This window comes from Blennius ocellaris, assembly GCF_963422515.1.
Source record: "Blennius ocellaris genome assembly, chromosome: 20".
NCBI classification, from domain to species: domain Eukaryota; kingdom Metazoa; phylum Chordata; class Actinopteri; order Blenniiformes; family Blenniidae; genus Blennius; species Blennius ocellaris.
Window position 1 is genome coordinate 22,800,120 of NC_137669.1, and position 14,669 is coordinate 22,814,788.

General features: G+C 48.6%; 1 protein-coding gene across 1 annotated transcript in view; it reads right to left on the reverse strand.

Annotated features, from left to right (window-relative positions):
* clspn (claspin) overlaps positions 1-13,494 on the reverse strand; it is a gene marked incomplete at both ends in the record, with an annotated part of 19,855 nt that extends 6,361 nt beyond the window's left edge. Inside the window, 25 exon segments of the mRNA XM_080515881.1 lie at positions 3-83; positions 140-153; positions 436-527; positions 529-557; positions 1,348-1,478; positions 1,591-1,712; positions 2,737-2,898; positions 2,971-3,092; positions 3,177-3,258; positions 3,341-3,383; positions 4,488-4,911; positions 5,829-6,025; positions 6,112-6,164; positions 6,405-6,592; positions 6,676-6,842; positions 7,838-8,026; positions 8,504-8,879; positions 8,973-9,003; positions 9,111-9,213; positions 9,312-9,384; positions 9,882-9,941; positions 10,288-10,443; positions 11,121-11,506; positions 11,899-12,013; positions 13,468-13,494. Of these exon segments, the coding sequence (XP_080372007.1) occupies positions 3-83; positions 140-153; positions 436-527; positions 529-557; positions 1,348-1,478; positions 1,591-1,712; positions 2,737-2,898; positions 2,971-3,092; positions 3,177-3,258; positions 3,341-3,383; positions 4,488-4,911; positions 5,829-6,025; positions 6,112-6,164; positions 6,405-6,592; positions 6,676-6,842; positions 7,838-8,026; positions 8,504-8,879; positions 8,973-9,003; positions 9,111-9,213; positions 9,312-9,384; positions 9,882-9,941; positions 10,288-10,443; positions 11,121-11,506; positions 11,899-12,013; positions 13,468-13,494 (3,423 nt within the window).
* Positions 13,495-14,669: the final 1,175 nt, after the last annotated feature.

Genomic DNA, 14,669 nt, shown 5'->3' on the forward strand with positions numbered 1-14,669 from the left:
ACCTGCGGCTGCGAGGGTCTCAGGAAGGGGTTCAGGGCGCCGGCCGGCTTCCTGTTCGGCGGGGGGCGCCGCAGGAGGCGCCGCTATGGGGGGAAACAAAACAAAACAAAAACAAAAACAAAAACGAGTTCAGACTCACGCTCAGCGATAAAACTACCGATTGACAACGTTTAAAAAGATTCATCATTTGAAGAGTTTGATCCAACGTTCCCGTTCTGGAGCAGTTTTCTCTCTTTACGTAACAAAATGGTGGAAAAGACGCCGTTTTTTTTGACGTCGCCATGGCAACAAATAAGCGTCACTGTAGGGATGTTTAGTGATTCACCACCAGGAGAGGAGGAGAACGGCAGAATAGTGAAGATGAACGTTAATGAATTAAGACAGGCTCAGAGGTCGTGGGGTCGGAGGTCAAGGGGGGTCAGAGGTCAAACCAACCTTTCCTCTGCAGAGTCTTGGCCGTCACCTTCTTGGCCAGTTTCATGAAGCGACTGTCTTCGTCTCCCAGGTTCTCCTCTTCTACGTCAGGTGTTCCCTCCTTTCTTGGCCTTCTGTTCAGACTGAGAGGAGGAGAGGAGGGGTGGAGGAGAGGAGGAGTGAAGGAGGAGTGCAGAGGTGGAGGAGTGTTTTTTTTAGTTGCTGATGAACCAAAACTGTCGCTTTATTATAAAGTTCTGTTTGGAAATATTAATGTAGCGTCTCCTAGCCGAGCGCCCCCTGCTAATGTAGCGTCTCCTAGCCGAGCGCCCCCTGCTAATGTAGCATCTCCTAGTAGAGCGCCCCCTGCTAATGTAGCGTCTCCTAGTGGAGCGCCCCCTGCTAATGTAGCGTGTCGTAGTGCAGCGCCCCATGCTAATGTAGCACCTCCTAGTGACGCGCCCCCTGCTAATGTAGCATCTCCTAGTAGAGCGCCCCCTGCTAATGTAGCGTGTCGTAGTGCAGCACCCCCTGCTAATGTAGCGTGTCGTAGTGCAGCACCCCCTGCTAATGTAGCGTGTCGTAGTGCAGCGCCCCATGCTAATGTAGCGTGTCGTAGCAGAGTGGCCCCTGCTAATGTAGTGTCTCCTAGCGGAGCACCCCCTGCTAATGTAGCACCTCCAAGTAGAGCGCCCCCTGCTAATGTAGCGTGTCGTAGCAGAGTGCCCCCCTGCTAATGTAGCGTCTCCTAGTAGAGCGCCCCCTGCTAATGTAGCGTGTCCTAGCGGAGCGACTGATTACATCGTTCCCACGCCTCATTTTTTCTCTACATCATTGTAGATTTCAGAAAGTCGGCTCGCGTCTGGATAACTCCAGAGATAACTGCAGGAAAAGCGCCCCCTGGTGGAGGTGCGGCGGCAGCGGCGGCCCTACCTGCTCCCGGAGCCACTGCTCCCTCTCCAGCCTCTCCCTCCGCCGCTGGACCTCCGTCTGGTCCACGTCCTCGTCCTCCTCTCCGTCCTCCTCCGCCCCCAGTCCCGCCACGCCGCCGTCGAACCCGTCGCCTGGAGGAGACGGAACAATCTTCAACAAAACCAAAAAGACGAACCTCCGACCGGAGAGGGAGACTCGGTACGTTTCAGTGTCAAACCCATTTAATTGTTGATTGATCCTCACCGATGTTCCTCCACCTGAAGCGCCGGGCTCGTCCCGGGCCGTCGGAGTGCAGGTCTCCGTCCGCCAGGTATCGTTCCTGGTAGAGCCTCAGGCGTCGTTTGTCGTCGTCCAAGATCTGCTTCCTGAAAGTCCAACAACACAGTTCAGACGTTCCGACCGGCCGTCCCACGACTAAATAGTTCCCCGGAGCCACACCGGCTCATGAACACGGTTCCCTCAGACGCAGTATTTATATCATATTGTTCCTTTCAGTCAAGTTAAGTCCTTGAAACCGACATTAATACGTCGTTTGCTTAAATCACAACGCGTTTTTATAATTCCACGAGATTTTAAAACGGTTCCCTTCAGCTAAAATATTTTCTGATTATTCCCGTCGGGGAACATATTCATTGTTCACTGAAGCCAAAATATAGAAATATTGTTCTAAATCCACAAGGTTTTCAAATGGAACCTTTAAATTTGAACGGAGATTAGAAATAAAATTTTATTAAACTAGAACCTCTAAATCACAATATTTAAATACGGTTCCCTAAAGAGCTACAGATTTTTCTTGAATATCTCAATATTGTTCCCTTAATTCAAATATATTGTTCTCTGGAGCTAGAATATGTAAATGTAGTTTTGTATTTGGAGGGTGGCCTCAAGGGGGCGCTGCCATCTCGGATCGCTAGCTAATTAAGCCTGCTTAACATGCTAAGCTAGTTAGCTTAGCATGTTAGCATGTGAGATAACCCTAGATTACAAGTCAGCGACACCAGGCAAATCACAGCTGCTAGCATAGCATAGCATAGCATAGCACGCTAACAAGTTTGTTCAAATAAGCTGAAATTTGGATGGTGGCCTAATGGAGGCGCTGCGATCAAGAACCACTAGCTAATTGGCTGGTTTCCGTGCACTTTTGACTCCGCCATAGGCTCATGGTTGCAGGACCAACCCCACATAGTACATAGCAAGAGCGGGACCTCGTTGTCTTCGGGCCGTCTTCTACTGTCGTCTTAATCTAATTAAATGTATGTTTCGTTCCCTTACAACGAAATTGAAAAAGAATTGGCAGCATCTGATTGGTCGGGAGAACACGGGGATGTGTTCTAGTGTCGTTCCAGAGTCGATAAAGATCCGAATGCGAGACGACAGGAAGTGACGTACATGTGAATCTTGTTGACTTGATCCTGCAGCTCGTCGTCGGAGGGAAGCTCCTCCACCGGCTCCTCCTCCTCGTACTCGCTGTCCCCGCCGTCGTCCTCGTCCTCGCTCCCCAGGTCGCTGCCCGAGAGCTCCGCCTCCGAGTCCAGGTAGTCGGCGAGGCGCCTGCGGACGCAAACCGCTCAGAACCCCTCGCAGGCACACACTCCAACGCAGTCGCGTCGGCTTTCCACCTACATTTTCTTCTTCTTCTTCTTCTTCTTGATCAGCCGCGGCGCAAAGACACCCTGCATCTCCTCCTCCTCCACCTCGTTGTCGTCTTCCTCTCCACCCTCCTCTTCCTCTTCCTCCTCCTCCTCCTGTGACACAGTTAGTTTGCCTTCGCCCACACTGAAGAAATAAAAAGATATCGACTGCAAATATTCCTCTTTAATATTCCTCACCTGGTCACTGTCCACATCCGAGAGAAGATGGAACTCACAGCCTTCCTCCTCCTCCTCCTCTTCCTCCTCATGCTTCTTCTTACTTCAAAGAGAAACAAGTATTGGAGTTTTTAGTACACATGAAATTAGATTGAACCTCTTTACGAATGGCTGCTTCACAGTACCTGTCCTGTGCAGGTGGAGCAGGTGAAGCAGGTGGAGCGGAACCTGAAATTAAGAGGAAAAGGAAACTTTAAATTCATTTGATACTGAAGCTTTTCAATCGTGACTAAAACTACTTTTAAATGCATCTTAAACAAAGAGTTCCACCGAAACAAAGCATCCACTAGGGGTCACTGTTTCCTCTCAACTACATCATAACTGTCACTGTGCGGCTCAAATGGCAGGATTCATGCTGAGGGAGTTTATTTTCAATTACAATTTATAAATGTGATTATAAAAATTTTTTTCATCCACTAACTTTGACTGTCTTTAGCTTCTTATTTTTTTTTTTTATTATTATTTTTGATAGTTTCGATCAGGACTTTAACAATGCACTGTAAATGTCCTACATGTACCCTTTACACCTGCGTACAGCTCTTTACCTACCTACACTGTGTGTATATCAGTTCTGGCAATTTACTCTATTTTTAGAGGATCTTTCTTTTTACTGGATTGTTTTATTAATTTTTTACATTTTTACATATTTTTTGTGCTCTTGTTTAGATATTTACATATGTTTACATATATGAATTCCTTAATTAGGGACCTCGCCAACGGCTGGCACCTGGGGAGTACCCAACAGACATTTTCAGATGGATCGGCTAGCTTGTGGCCTCGCATGCCCGTTAGCATGCTAACAAACATTGTCCGATTGAGCTGAAATTTGGTAGGTGGCCTAATGGGGGCACTGCGGTCACGAATCACTAGCTAATTAGCTGGTTTTGATGCAGGTTTTTTTTTCCAAAATAAAAGTCATAAAAAAATAAAAATACATTTCAACTTAAAAAATTATAATTAACCGGTCTAGAGGATCATGGCCACCCCAACGGGCGGTCTTTCGCGAGGTCCCGGCCAATGCTGCTTGCAGCTTTTTTTGATAAGTTCTGCACCTTTTACCTTGAGCTGTTGTAAGTTTGTGTTTCCCTCTGGGGAGGAATAAAGTTCTCTACTCTACTCGACTCTACTCGACTGAGGTTGATTAACAGATTTATGCCCCCCCCTCAATTTTTTTTTTTTTTTTTCAAATGACATTTTTACAGCTGTAAAGCTAGTTTTGTTGAGCTCTGAAAGGGTTAAAAGAGCGGAGACGAACTGAGGCAGAACCCGGACCTGGACTGGGGAACTTCCCGGAGCAGAGCCCCAGCAGCTCCTCCATGGCGTCGCCCGACCCCTCGCTGCCCCCCGCCTCGTCGCCCGTCCGGACCGCCGCCGCCTCCGCGTGGGCGGGCCTCGTGGCCGGGAAGGCCCCGGAGCACAGCCCCAGCAGCTCCCCCATGTGGGCGTCCATGGCGTTCTCGTCCAGGTCGTCCAGCAGCAGCTGCCTCTTGTGGGGGCCGGGGCGGGGGCCCACGTTCAGGAAGCCGTCGGCGTCCAGCAGCTGGGAGTGGGTGTCGTCCTCCAGGGAGAAGCGGCCGGACGCCGCCCCGCCCAGGCCCAGGGGGCCCAGGTCCGCCCCGGGAGACGGGGGGGCGTACAGGTCCTGGGAGTCCTCCACGGGGAGGCACAGGGACGGCTCCGAGAGCTTTCCTGAACTCTGTCGGGGGAGAGGAAACAAACATCTGGATCGTTATTATTATTATAGACGTGTGTTCCATTCACGGAGGAAGGGAGGGAGGAGGAAGGAAGGAAGGGAGGGAAGGAGGGAAGGAAAGAAAGAAGGGAGGGAGGGGGGAAGGAAAGGAGGGAGGGAAGGAAGGAAGGACGCACACACATCCAGAGGGAGGGAGGAAGGAAGGGAGGGAAGGAGGGAAGGAAAGAAGGGAGGGAAGGAAGGAAGGAAAGAAAGAAGGGAGGGAGGGGGGAAGGAAAGGAGGGAGGGAAGGAAGGAAGGACGCACACACATCCAGAGGGAGGGAGGAAGGAAGGAAGGAAGGAAACACACACACACTCCTCATTGATGAGATTCGCTGCTGATTTTTCTTATTTTCTGCTATTTGTTCTGTCAATTATCAAAATCCTGTTTTTTTTTCTCTTCTTAGTTTTTGCTTTTGTTATAATTGTTGTGATTATTTAGTTTTTTGCTCTGTTGTTGCTCAGGCTGATTGAATCTCATGGCAGTTGGAAAATATTTAGATCACTGTGATTATTGTGTTAAAAAAATAAAATAAAATATATATATATATATATATGTAGCACTAACAAGGGTATTGTATGCATCTTGTATTTTACTTTCCACAGTCGCAAACACACCTGCTTTAAAAATTTCTTTTTTTTTTTTATTAAAAAAATAAATAAATAAATTCTAGATGTATGTGATGTAGATATAATAAAGAAGTCAAGATCAGGAAACAAGTGGACGAGGAAACACAGAACTGGACCCGCTGCAGCTGAAAGCTTGTAACTCGCCGTCGTCGGCCATCTTGGATTTTAAAATGTTCCCGCCTGCGAACGGAGCTGCTTCCACAGCGTTCATCGTTGCCCCCCCGCGACGGACCAAAACACGAGTCTGACCTTGGAGGCGGAGCCGAGGAAGCTGGGCCCGAAGAGGCACGGCGAGGGGGAGCCGAAGATGGCGGGGTTGGGGGCGCCGCGCGCCGCGGAGCAGCGCTGGTTAGCGACGGGCTGGTAGGAGGTGATCATGGACGCCCCCAGGTCGAAGCTGCTGTTGTGGCTGTTGTCCTTCACCGTGGAGAGAGAGTCGTCCTCCTCTGTGGGGGGGGGGGGGGGGGGAGGGAGGGGGAGTTAGAATCAGGTCTAACAAGAGAAGGGGAGTCTGGATCTGGACTTCACGCACCCATTTTAGTGCCGCCGTCGTGTCCGGGGGGGCCGGACCGCCGCACTCCGTCACTCCTGGGGGGGGCGACCAGCACACAAGCGTTAGGCTTTTACCTTCACACGTTTCCGTGGAGACCAGATCGACCAAATAGAGAATAATAACCAGAAAATTCACATTTTAAACTTCTTTTTTTTCGCTCAGATTTCCATGAAACCAAATATTCAGTACAGAAAATGTCTTTTGCGAACGACAGTGAAATGTACAAAGACAGTAAAGTCGCTTCAAAGCGTTCGGAACGTAAAGAAACCCACGCGGTGCGGGAGCACGAGTTCCCGGGGAACAGCAGCAGCGTCCCGTCGGTGAGGTCGGGGGTCGTCGGGGGTCGACACAACGCCACGGGGGAGGCGCTCCTGATGCTCTGAGCCACGCTGCCTTCCTCCTCCTCCTCCTCCTCCTCTTCCTCACCACCTCCTCCTCCTCCCAGAAGTTCATCAACCCCCTGAGGCCAGAAACACAAACTGAGTACAAACCGGAATCTTTACCCCCCCCCCCAAAAAAAAACCTGTGAAAACGCCACCGTACCTCTTCTTCCTCGGATTCGTCGGTCATGTCTTCTTCCTCCTCCTCCTCTTCCTCGCCACACTCTTCGTTGTCGAGGCGGTTCAGCTCGGCCTTTCGCATCCTCTCCTCCCGGCGCCGCTGGGCCATGGCCAGGTGGAGGCGCTGCTTCAGGGTCAGCATCTTCTGACCTGCAGGCCGAGGGGGGGGAGGGGGGGGGGGGTCAGAGAGTCTCATGTCAGCACTTAAAGTCCCAGTGAAATGAAGATTCCACCTCCAAAACAGTCTGGTGTCTCTTCTAGAACGTTTTCCTGCTAACTGGCTGAAGGTAAAATGTTAAAACACGACAATCTGAGAGAAAATAGCTGATAAACGGCGCTATTTCCTCTGCTGGGCGGAGCTTCTGACAATAACAGAGTGACATCACGAGTTGTGCACACGCCCAAGTTGTGTTTACATTATGGAGGATCAGAGTTTTGACCACGAAGAGGCTGAATTGAACCAGATTTCATCATCGTGGTCATTTCAAACCCAGTGATTGATGAAGAAGACACAGAAGGTGGTTCTGCCATCGGTGACCCCGTCTGGAACATGTTTGAGGAAGCAGAAGACGCTTCGTCCTCCATTCGTCCTCGTCTCCTCGCCTCAGCAGCCGCCACTTTTCACCTTTGAGGCTTTGAGGCTCCTGACTTTTGGCAGAACGACCGACTTCCTGGATCCAACACGTCCAAGAGCTAGAAGACTGAATCACTGAAGATGAGTCCAGGTATTACTTGATCGTCTGTTAGCCGCCCGAGCTAGCTGCTCCCGCCGCCCGTGCTCCTTTCCTCCTCTCTGGTCTCTTCCAGGCTCAATCTTTCATCAAGGCTCATAAAACTTCAAAACACTGTAAAAACTTCAATATTTAAGAGGAAACAAGCCGATATAAACACAACAGCTCGAGATCTGCACAACCTGTGATGTCACACATAGGCTCCGCCCACAATGGCCCACGAAGAAGAAGGATTCCCCCGACTTCCTCGGCTGGAGATTCAAAATTCAAATAACTTTGTTATGCGACAACAGTGGTGGGGCAGAGTCGGAGGAACCTTACAAGGAGAACCACAACTATCGTTTTTTGCAAAGTAGAGTTTTACGTTTCACCGGGACTTTAACACTTCCAGGAGAACGTCATGACCGTGCAGACCTGGTCTGGTGTCGGCGGGCTCCTCGCCGCCCTCCTTCACCGTGACGCTGACCGACTCCAGCAGCAGCTCCTCCCGGCCGGACGCCGTGCTCCCCTTGCGGACGACGGCGAGCTGCACCGTGCGCTCCCCCTGCGGGCGCGGCGGCGCGTGGACGTGTCGGAGGTAGCGCTCCTTCAGGGCCTCCACGCCTGTGTTTCAGGGCCACAAGGGGGCGGAGACGTGAGTAAACGGGGGGGAAAACAGGCGGAGCAACTCGCCTTTCGGCTGATCAACTGAGGTGTGGGACCTCTAGAGGCTAAAGGAGATCAACTGAGGTGTGGGGCCTCTAGAGGCTAAAGGAGATCAACTGAGGTGTGGGACCTCTAGAGGCTAAAGGAGATCAAATGAGGTGTGGGACCTCTAGAGGCTAAAGGAGATCAAATGAGGTGTGGGGCCTCTAGAGGCTAAAGGAGATCAAATGAGGTGTGGGGCCTCTAGAGGCTAAAGGAGATCAACTGAGGTGTGGGGCCTCTAGAGGCTAAAGGAGATCAAATGAGGTGTGGGACCTCTAGAGGCTAAAGGAGATCAAATGAGGTGTGGGACCTCTAGAGGCTAAAGGAGATCAAACTAGGGTTTTAAACGGGGAAAACGGGCGGAGCGACTTGCCTTTCGGGAGCCAAACTCACCGGGGTGGAGCGGCGGCGGCGGCTCTAGCTGAACGAAGGCCCCGCCGTCGGGACACAGCCTCGCCACGGGGGGAGGGGTCAGCCCCAGCGCCCTCAGCCGGGTCAGCTTGTCCTTCTTCGGCTTGGGGAGCTCGGGTGCCGCCGAGTCGGTGCAAAGGTCCACGGGTCCAACCGAAGCCACGGGGCGAGACTCGGGGGCCGAAGACGCCGCTGCCGCCGCGGGAAGAGTCGCGGCTTCCTCTGCACCGCCGGCCTCCTCTTCCTCCAGACTCTCGGAGAGGAAGAGCATCGGGCCGGAGTCCTGATCTGCACCCGGGGTCGCCGGGGGGTCGGCGGTGGCGGAGAGGCTCTCCTGTGGGGTGGAGGCGATCGGAGGCTGGGGTTCGGGTGAGACCTCAGCGGGGGAGGGGGGGTTTACTGGGAGTGAAGAAGGAGGAGGAGGGGGAGGGGGAGGAGGAGGAGGGGCCACCTCCAGCAACACCTTTGAGTACGTCGTGGATCTGAAAGAAGGAAAATCTTATGAAATGTCTTCACCTCATGACGAGAAACTAAAGCCGCCGGGACCAAGAGTTAGCAGGTTCCGGATCAATAAAGAGAGCGTGGTTACTTGAGCAGCGCCATGGCGGGGCCGCCGGGCCGTCCTCGCTGCTTGAAGAACTGCTGCAGCGTCTTGGGTTCGGGGACGTGGTAGGGCAGGCCGAGCGTCGACTCTGTGAAACGACGGAGGAAAACGTCGGGTTTCAAGTAGCAGAAACGAAACGCACACGTCGCCAAATCTGCCCGGCGACAACGACGGCGGCAGACTGACCTCTGACCAGCCGCTGAGACTCGCTGTGCAGCTGCTTCATGGCGTCCCTGCTGGCCCGCGCAGCTTTTCGCTCCTGAAAAAATCAACATGGAACATAACAGAAGTAGTGCATGAGAAAAACCCAACCAAACAAAAAGTAGTAACAGACATTATTGTTCATTGCTTTTAAATACACTACATCTTTAAACTTTAATGTGCCAGATTTCTAGCAAACTCCTCCACCGGCTTCCAGTTCCTTTCAGAATTGATTTTAAATCTTCTGTTGTTTGTTTTTTTAATGCCATCAATGTCCTGGGTACCTCTTAACCTGTCTGATATTTTAACTCTGTCTAGGGCAGAGTGTTTATTCTGTGTATGCTCTGTTTTTTTATGAATCTCTGGAAGCTTCCACCAACCTGCAGCACCGTCGCTCCTGTGTTTTATGTATTATTCTTGTATTTGTTTCTTAATGTGTTGTTTTTATAGCTTTGTTGTAAAGCACTTTGGGTACCACTGGGTTATTGTAAAAGGGCTGTACAAATAAAATGTGATTGATTGATTGATTCGGGTCAAAGGTTAAACGGTGCTCACCACGCGCTGCGGTTTCTCCGCCGCCTCGTCGTCGTCGTCGTCTTCGCCCGGGAGCGGCTCCTGCAGGGGGAAACGTGGAACTTTCAAAAAGAAATTAAACAAACTTCTCCTCGTCCCGTTACTGGAATCCAGCAGCGGTTTGACGCCACGAGAGTTCATCCACACACAACTGAACTAAGCAATATGTGTATTTTTTAGTCATTTAATAAAAGCGAACGGTAAAACTAACAAAAATACGAACCGAAATGGAAGAAAAAGCCAATTCTAATTACAATGACAAGTTAAAATCGCTGCAGAACACAAAGATTTACTGTATATTTCAAAGTAAAAGCAGCTAATTGAGTTGCCAAAATATATTTACAATAGCTCATCGTGTAATGAACATTAAATAAAAAAAGTCCAGTACCTTGTGTTTCTTCATCTTTTTCTTGATCGCCGCTCGGATTGCATCCAGAGACTCTTCTTCCTCCTCCTCCTCTTCCTCACCGAGACCCGTGTCGAAGAGGTCGGGGTCGCCCAGCGGACACCCGCTGTCGTTGAGCCCCCGAGGGGGGGGCGAGTCCTGAGGACAGGGGGGGGGGGGGGGGGGAGCTGGAGTTGATCTGCTGCCTCACCGGGGGAGGCTAAAGGAGATCAACTGAGGTGTGGGGCCTCTAGAGGCTAAAGGAGATCAAATGAGGTGTGGGACCTCTAGAGGCTAAAGGAGATCAAATGAGGTGTGGGACCTCTAGAGGCTAAAGGAGATCAAATGAGGTGTGGGACCTCTAGAGGCTAAAGGAGATCAACTGAGGTGTGGGACCTCTAGAGGCTAAAGGAGATCAAATGAGGTGTGGGACCTCTAGAGGCTAAAGGAGATCAACTGAGGTGTGGGACCTCTAGAGGCTAAAGGAGATCAAATGAGGTGTGGGACCTCTAGAGGCTAAAGGAGATCAAATGAGGTGTGGGACCTCTAGAGGCTAAAGGAGATTAAATGAGGTGTGGGACCTCTAGAGGCTAAAGGAGATCAAATGAGGTGTGGGACCTCTAGAGGCTAAAGGAGATCAAATGAGGTGTGGGACCTCTAGAGGCTAAAGGAGATCAAATGAGGTGTGGGACCTCTAGAGGCTAAAGGAGATCAAATGAGGTGTGGGACCTCTAGAGGCTAAAGGAGATCAAATGAGGAGTGGGACCTCTAGAGGTTAAAGGAGATCAAAGGGAGGCTGGAAGCCCACCTCAGCCGTCACAGAAAACAACCCTCACCTCCTCCAGTCCAGATCGCTTCTCCTTCTTTTTCAGTCTTTCCACGACCTTCCTGGCTTTTTCCTTCTTGTCCCGACGCCTCCGACTCTTCTCTCTCTTCTTCCTCCCCTCCTCCTCCTCCTCCTCTTCCTCGCTCCTCCCCCGCTCGGCCTCGCCGCCGTCGTCACTGTCGACCGGAGCGCGGCTGATCCTCCTGCTCTTGTGCGGGCCGCCCGCCTTCGCCCTCGCCGCCTCCCCGCCTTCCTCCTCGCCGCTGGAGGTGGACAGCGCCAGCGCCTCCGCCATGTCCACGCCGTCCTCCGGACGCTCGTCCTCGCTGTCGCTGTCCCTGATGGCGTTGCGGTGAGGCTTCCTGTGGGCGGCGACGGCGTCGTCCGAGTCCGAGTCTGGGAGTCAAACAGTGAAAAAACACGCGTCGATTTATTCAACTTAAAAGTGAAATAACTACACAGAAACCCGCTACTGGACACGTCAGACAATACTACTATGATAAAGTATAATAAGTTCTAAGGGGAGCAAAGTATACAGTAAGATGAAATACAAGGAAAATAAACTATGATGGGGGGGGACAAATGTAGAATAAAGTACAATAAACATACTATAGTAAAATAATAATACCAGTGTTGGCAGTGCAGGTTCAGTCCTAACAAGTGGTCAATTAAGTGACGTAGATAAAATCATGTGTTATTATCAGGTGCTACAAACGTGGTGCGCGAATGCAATTTGGATTTTGAACGTTGTTTTTGTATCGTGCAGCTTTTATAGCAGCTGGTTTTACCTTGAAGCTCTTGTTTGCCAACAGCCGCCTCCGTGGTCACGTCGTCGACCGGTGAGCCCATCCCGCTGTCTGAATCGCTCTCTGCTGCAGGCGGAACCACCGGGAGCTCCTCCACCTGGGACCAGAAAGCACATCTCACTTTTAACAAGCATCTACACCAAAAGGCTCGACTTGATTGATTGATTGATAGATTGATAGATAATTACTTTATTCATCCCGGAAGGGAAATTGTTTTGTTGCAGCAATCTGATACATACGAATATTATAAAATACAATAGAATAGAAATAAAAGTTAAAAATATAAAAATATCTGGGTATAAGACATAAAGTAAAACACAGAACGGAACATGGGCACTTAGAAATAAGACGAGATAAAAGCAAGATAAATAAATAGTAAGGTGCAGTGGCAGAGCCATTAGAAGTAGACATTATATAATAATAATACAGATAATAACAATGTGTAATAGTGTATAATACTCGTGTATAGTACTACTAATAATGGTAGCAATAATATAACAATAACAATATGGTAGCAATAAAATAACAAACAATAATATATATATATATATATATATCAGTAATAATAATAATACCAATAGTAACAGTATACATAGAATAATAATAATACCAATGGTATTAGTGTACTTGCACATGTATAAATATATGTATATGTACATGCATTATGCCATATGAAATATAAAATATATGATATAACATAAGTATCAATGTAATTGAGTCCAGTTTAAAGTCCACAGTTTAAAACAATACTGGGTTATTTTACACACACATCCATATGCACGCATGCATTTGTGTACATAAATATGCATGTTTGCTGTTATCTCGTTCAGTGCTTTCTGTCCAGAAAATGCATGTGTTTCGCAAAGATAAACATGGATAAGCGGTGTCTTTATTGTGATGTGCAAGAAGATAAATGGCAGTTTAAGTTGCAGCAGTGGCGCCTCGCTGCAAACCAAACAATGAACACAAGAGTTAGCTGCGGATTTAGCCTCCTTTTCACGTCTGTAGCAAGTTTATTCCGGTTAAAACAAGTGGAATACCCGCGTAGATTTCATACGCAGGGTATTACAAAAGATGAGGCGATTTGGATGTGAGATTTCAACGGAAACTTACTTTCTACGAGGAAGCTGAATGCAGGCTAATCCGTGATCGGCTAAACCAGGTGTTTCGGGTGAATTGGTTTCCCTGTTAACTGGTGGCCGACTTCTTTCAATCGTTGCCGCTCGTAAATGCCGATGTTAAAATAAGACTCACTTGGAAACAATATTGTAAACGCGGCTCGAATGGCGTTGGCTTGGACAACTACAGGTCCCTGTCATGGTTTTTAACATGTGTTACCATAACGTTTAAAATAAAGCCTGTCGCCATTTAACAGGGGAACCAGTGAATCCGAAACACCTCGCCCAGCGCGCACGCTACGTGGCTAAGGCTAACGATACGTGCACAAAATATTCAAGTGTTTGTGCTGCTTTTATCGGAAGGTCTGTCGTTTATGAAGCTAACGCGGTCACTTTAGTCAAATTTTAATTGAAAACTGGAGCATTTAATTACCTGTTGTTGGACGAGGACGAGGCTCATCTCTGCTTCGCAGCCTCGTTTTCGTTCCTCGGCGGAGTAAAAGCAGCCCTTCGTTTAACCGTGGCGGTCACAAACAGACGTTACGATCCCAAAGTCCGCGTGACAAAACGCTATTTCGGTGTTTTGCTCGACATTTAGCCTCCGGTTGCGCGGACGGTTTGTCTTCCTCCCGCCGAATGAAAATTTTGATCTTTCGCGCGCCGTGACAGCTGGCCCCGGACGCCTTCGTCATCACGGCGTCAATCTTCCGGTTCTCGCCCTGCTATTGGTCAGTTTGGGACATTGGGCCCGCCCACATGACGACATCGTTGTGGGGAAGCCTGATATAGTCACCTGGATGGCTCGGAAGGGCGGCGATTACGGGTGAAGGTTTAAACTTTAAACGATAGCTTGTGATGCATTCTGAATTAATCTGGTAATATAAAAGTTTATTTTAGTATTTTATAAAAACATTATAAAATGGAAGCGACTACAACTCTAAAGCCGTGTGTTTGCTTTTCGTGCGAAGTGTTACTATATGATTAAGAAGTTCACATTCAATGAAAATATCTTTTTACAACACATAGCAAACCGGAAACTATATGATTAAGAAGTTCACATTCAATGAAAATATCTTTTTGCAACACATAGCAAACCGGAAATTTAAACAAAAGAGCTGCAGTTTCAACAATATGACGCCTCAGATCGCGATTTGACAAAGTGTAGATGGAACTCAATAATACCGTGGGCGAGTTCACATCATGACATCACGATCAGAATAACAAAAATCTAGAAATGTATTGTTGAAAGCCAAGTCTGTGAACACTTTTAACTGTCTGCTTTAATATACAGTATGTAATGTTTGTAAATGTATTTTTTTTTATTGTAAATGTATTTTTTATTTTATGTTTCCTGTATCTTGTGTCACAATTGATGGAAATTAGGATTTATGCTGTAATCTGGCATATTTACACTGTTTTACAGATGTTCATTAATATGCACTGTCCCAACCAAATAAACTAAAAATTTTTTATAATAAAAATAAATATATATATATATATATATATACGCACCCACACACACATACATATATATATATATATTGTGGACGCTGCTGATGTGTATGTATGTGTATGTGTGTATATTGTCCAGTAATGGAGTTTTGAACAGTTATACGAAATAAAACATGTTTTCTT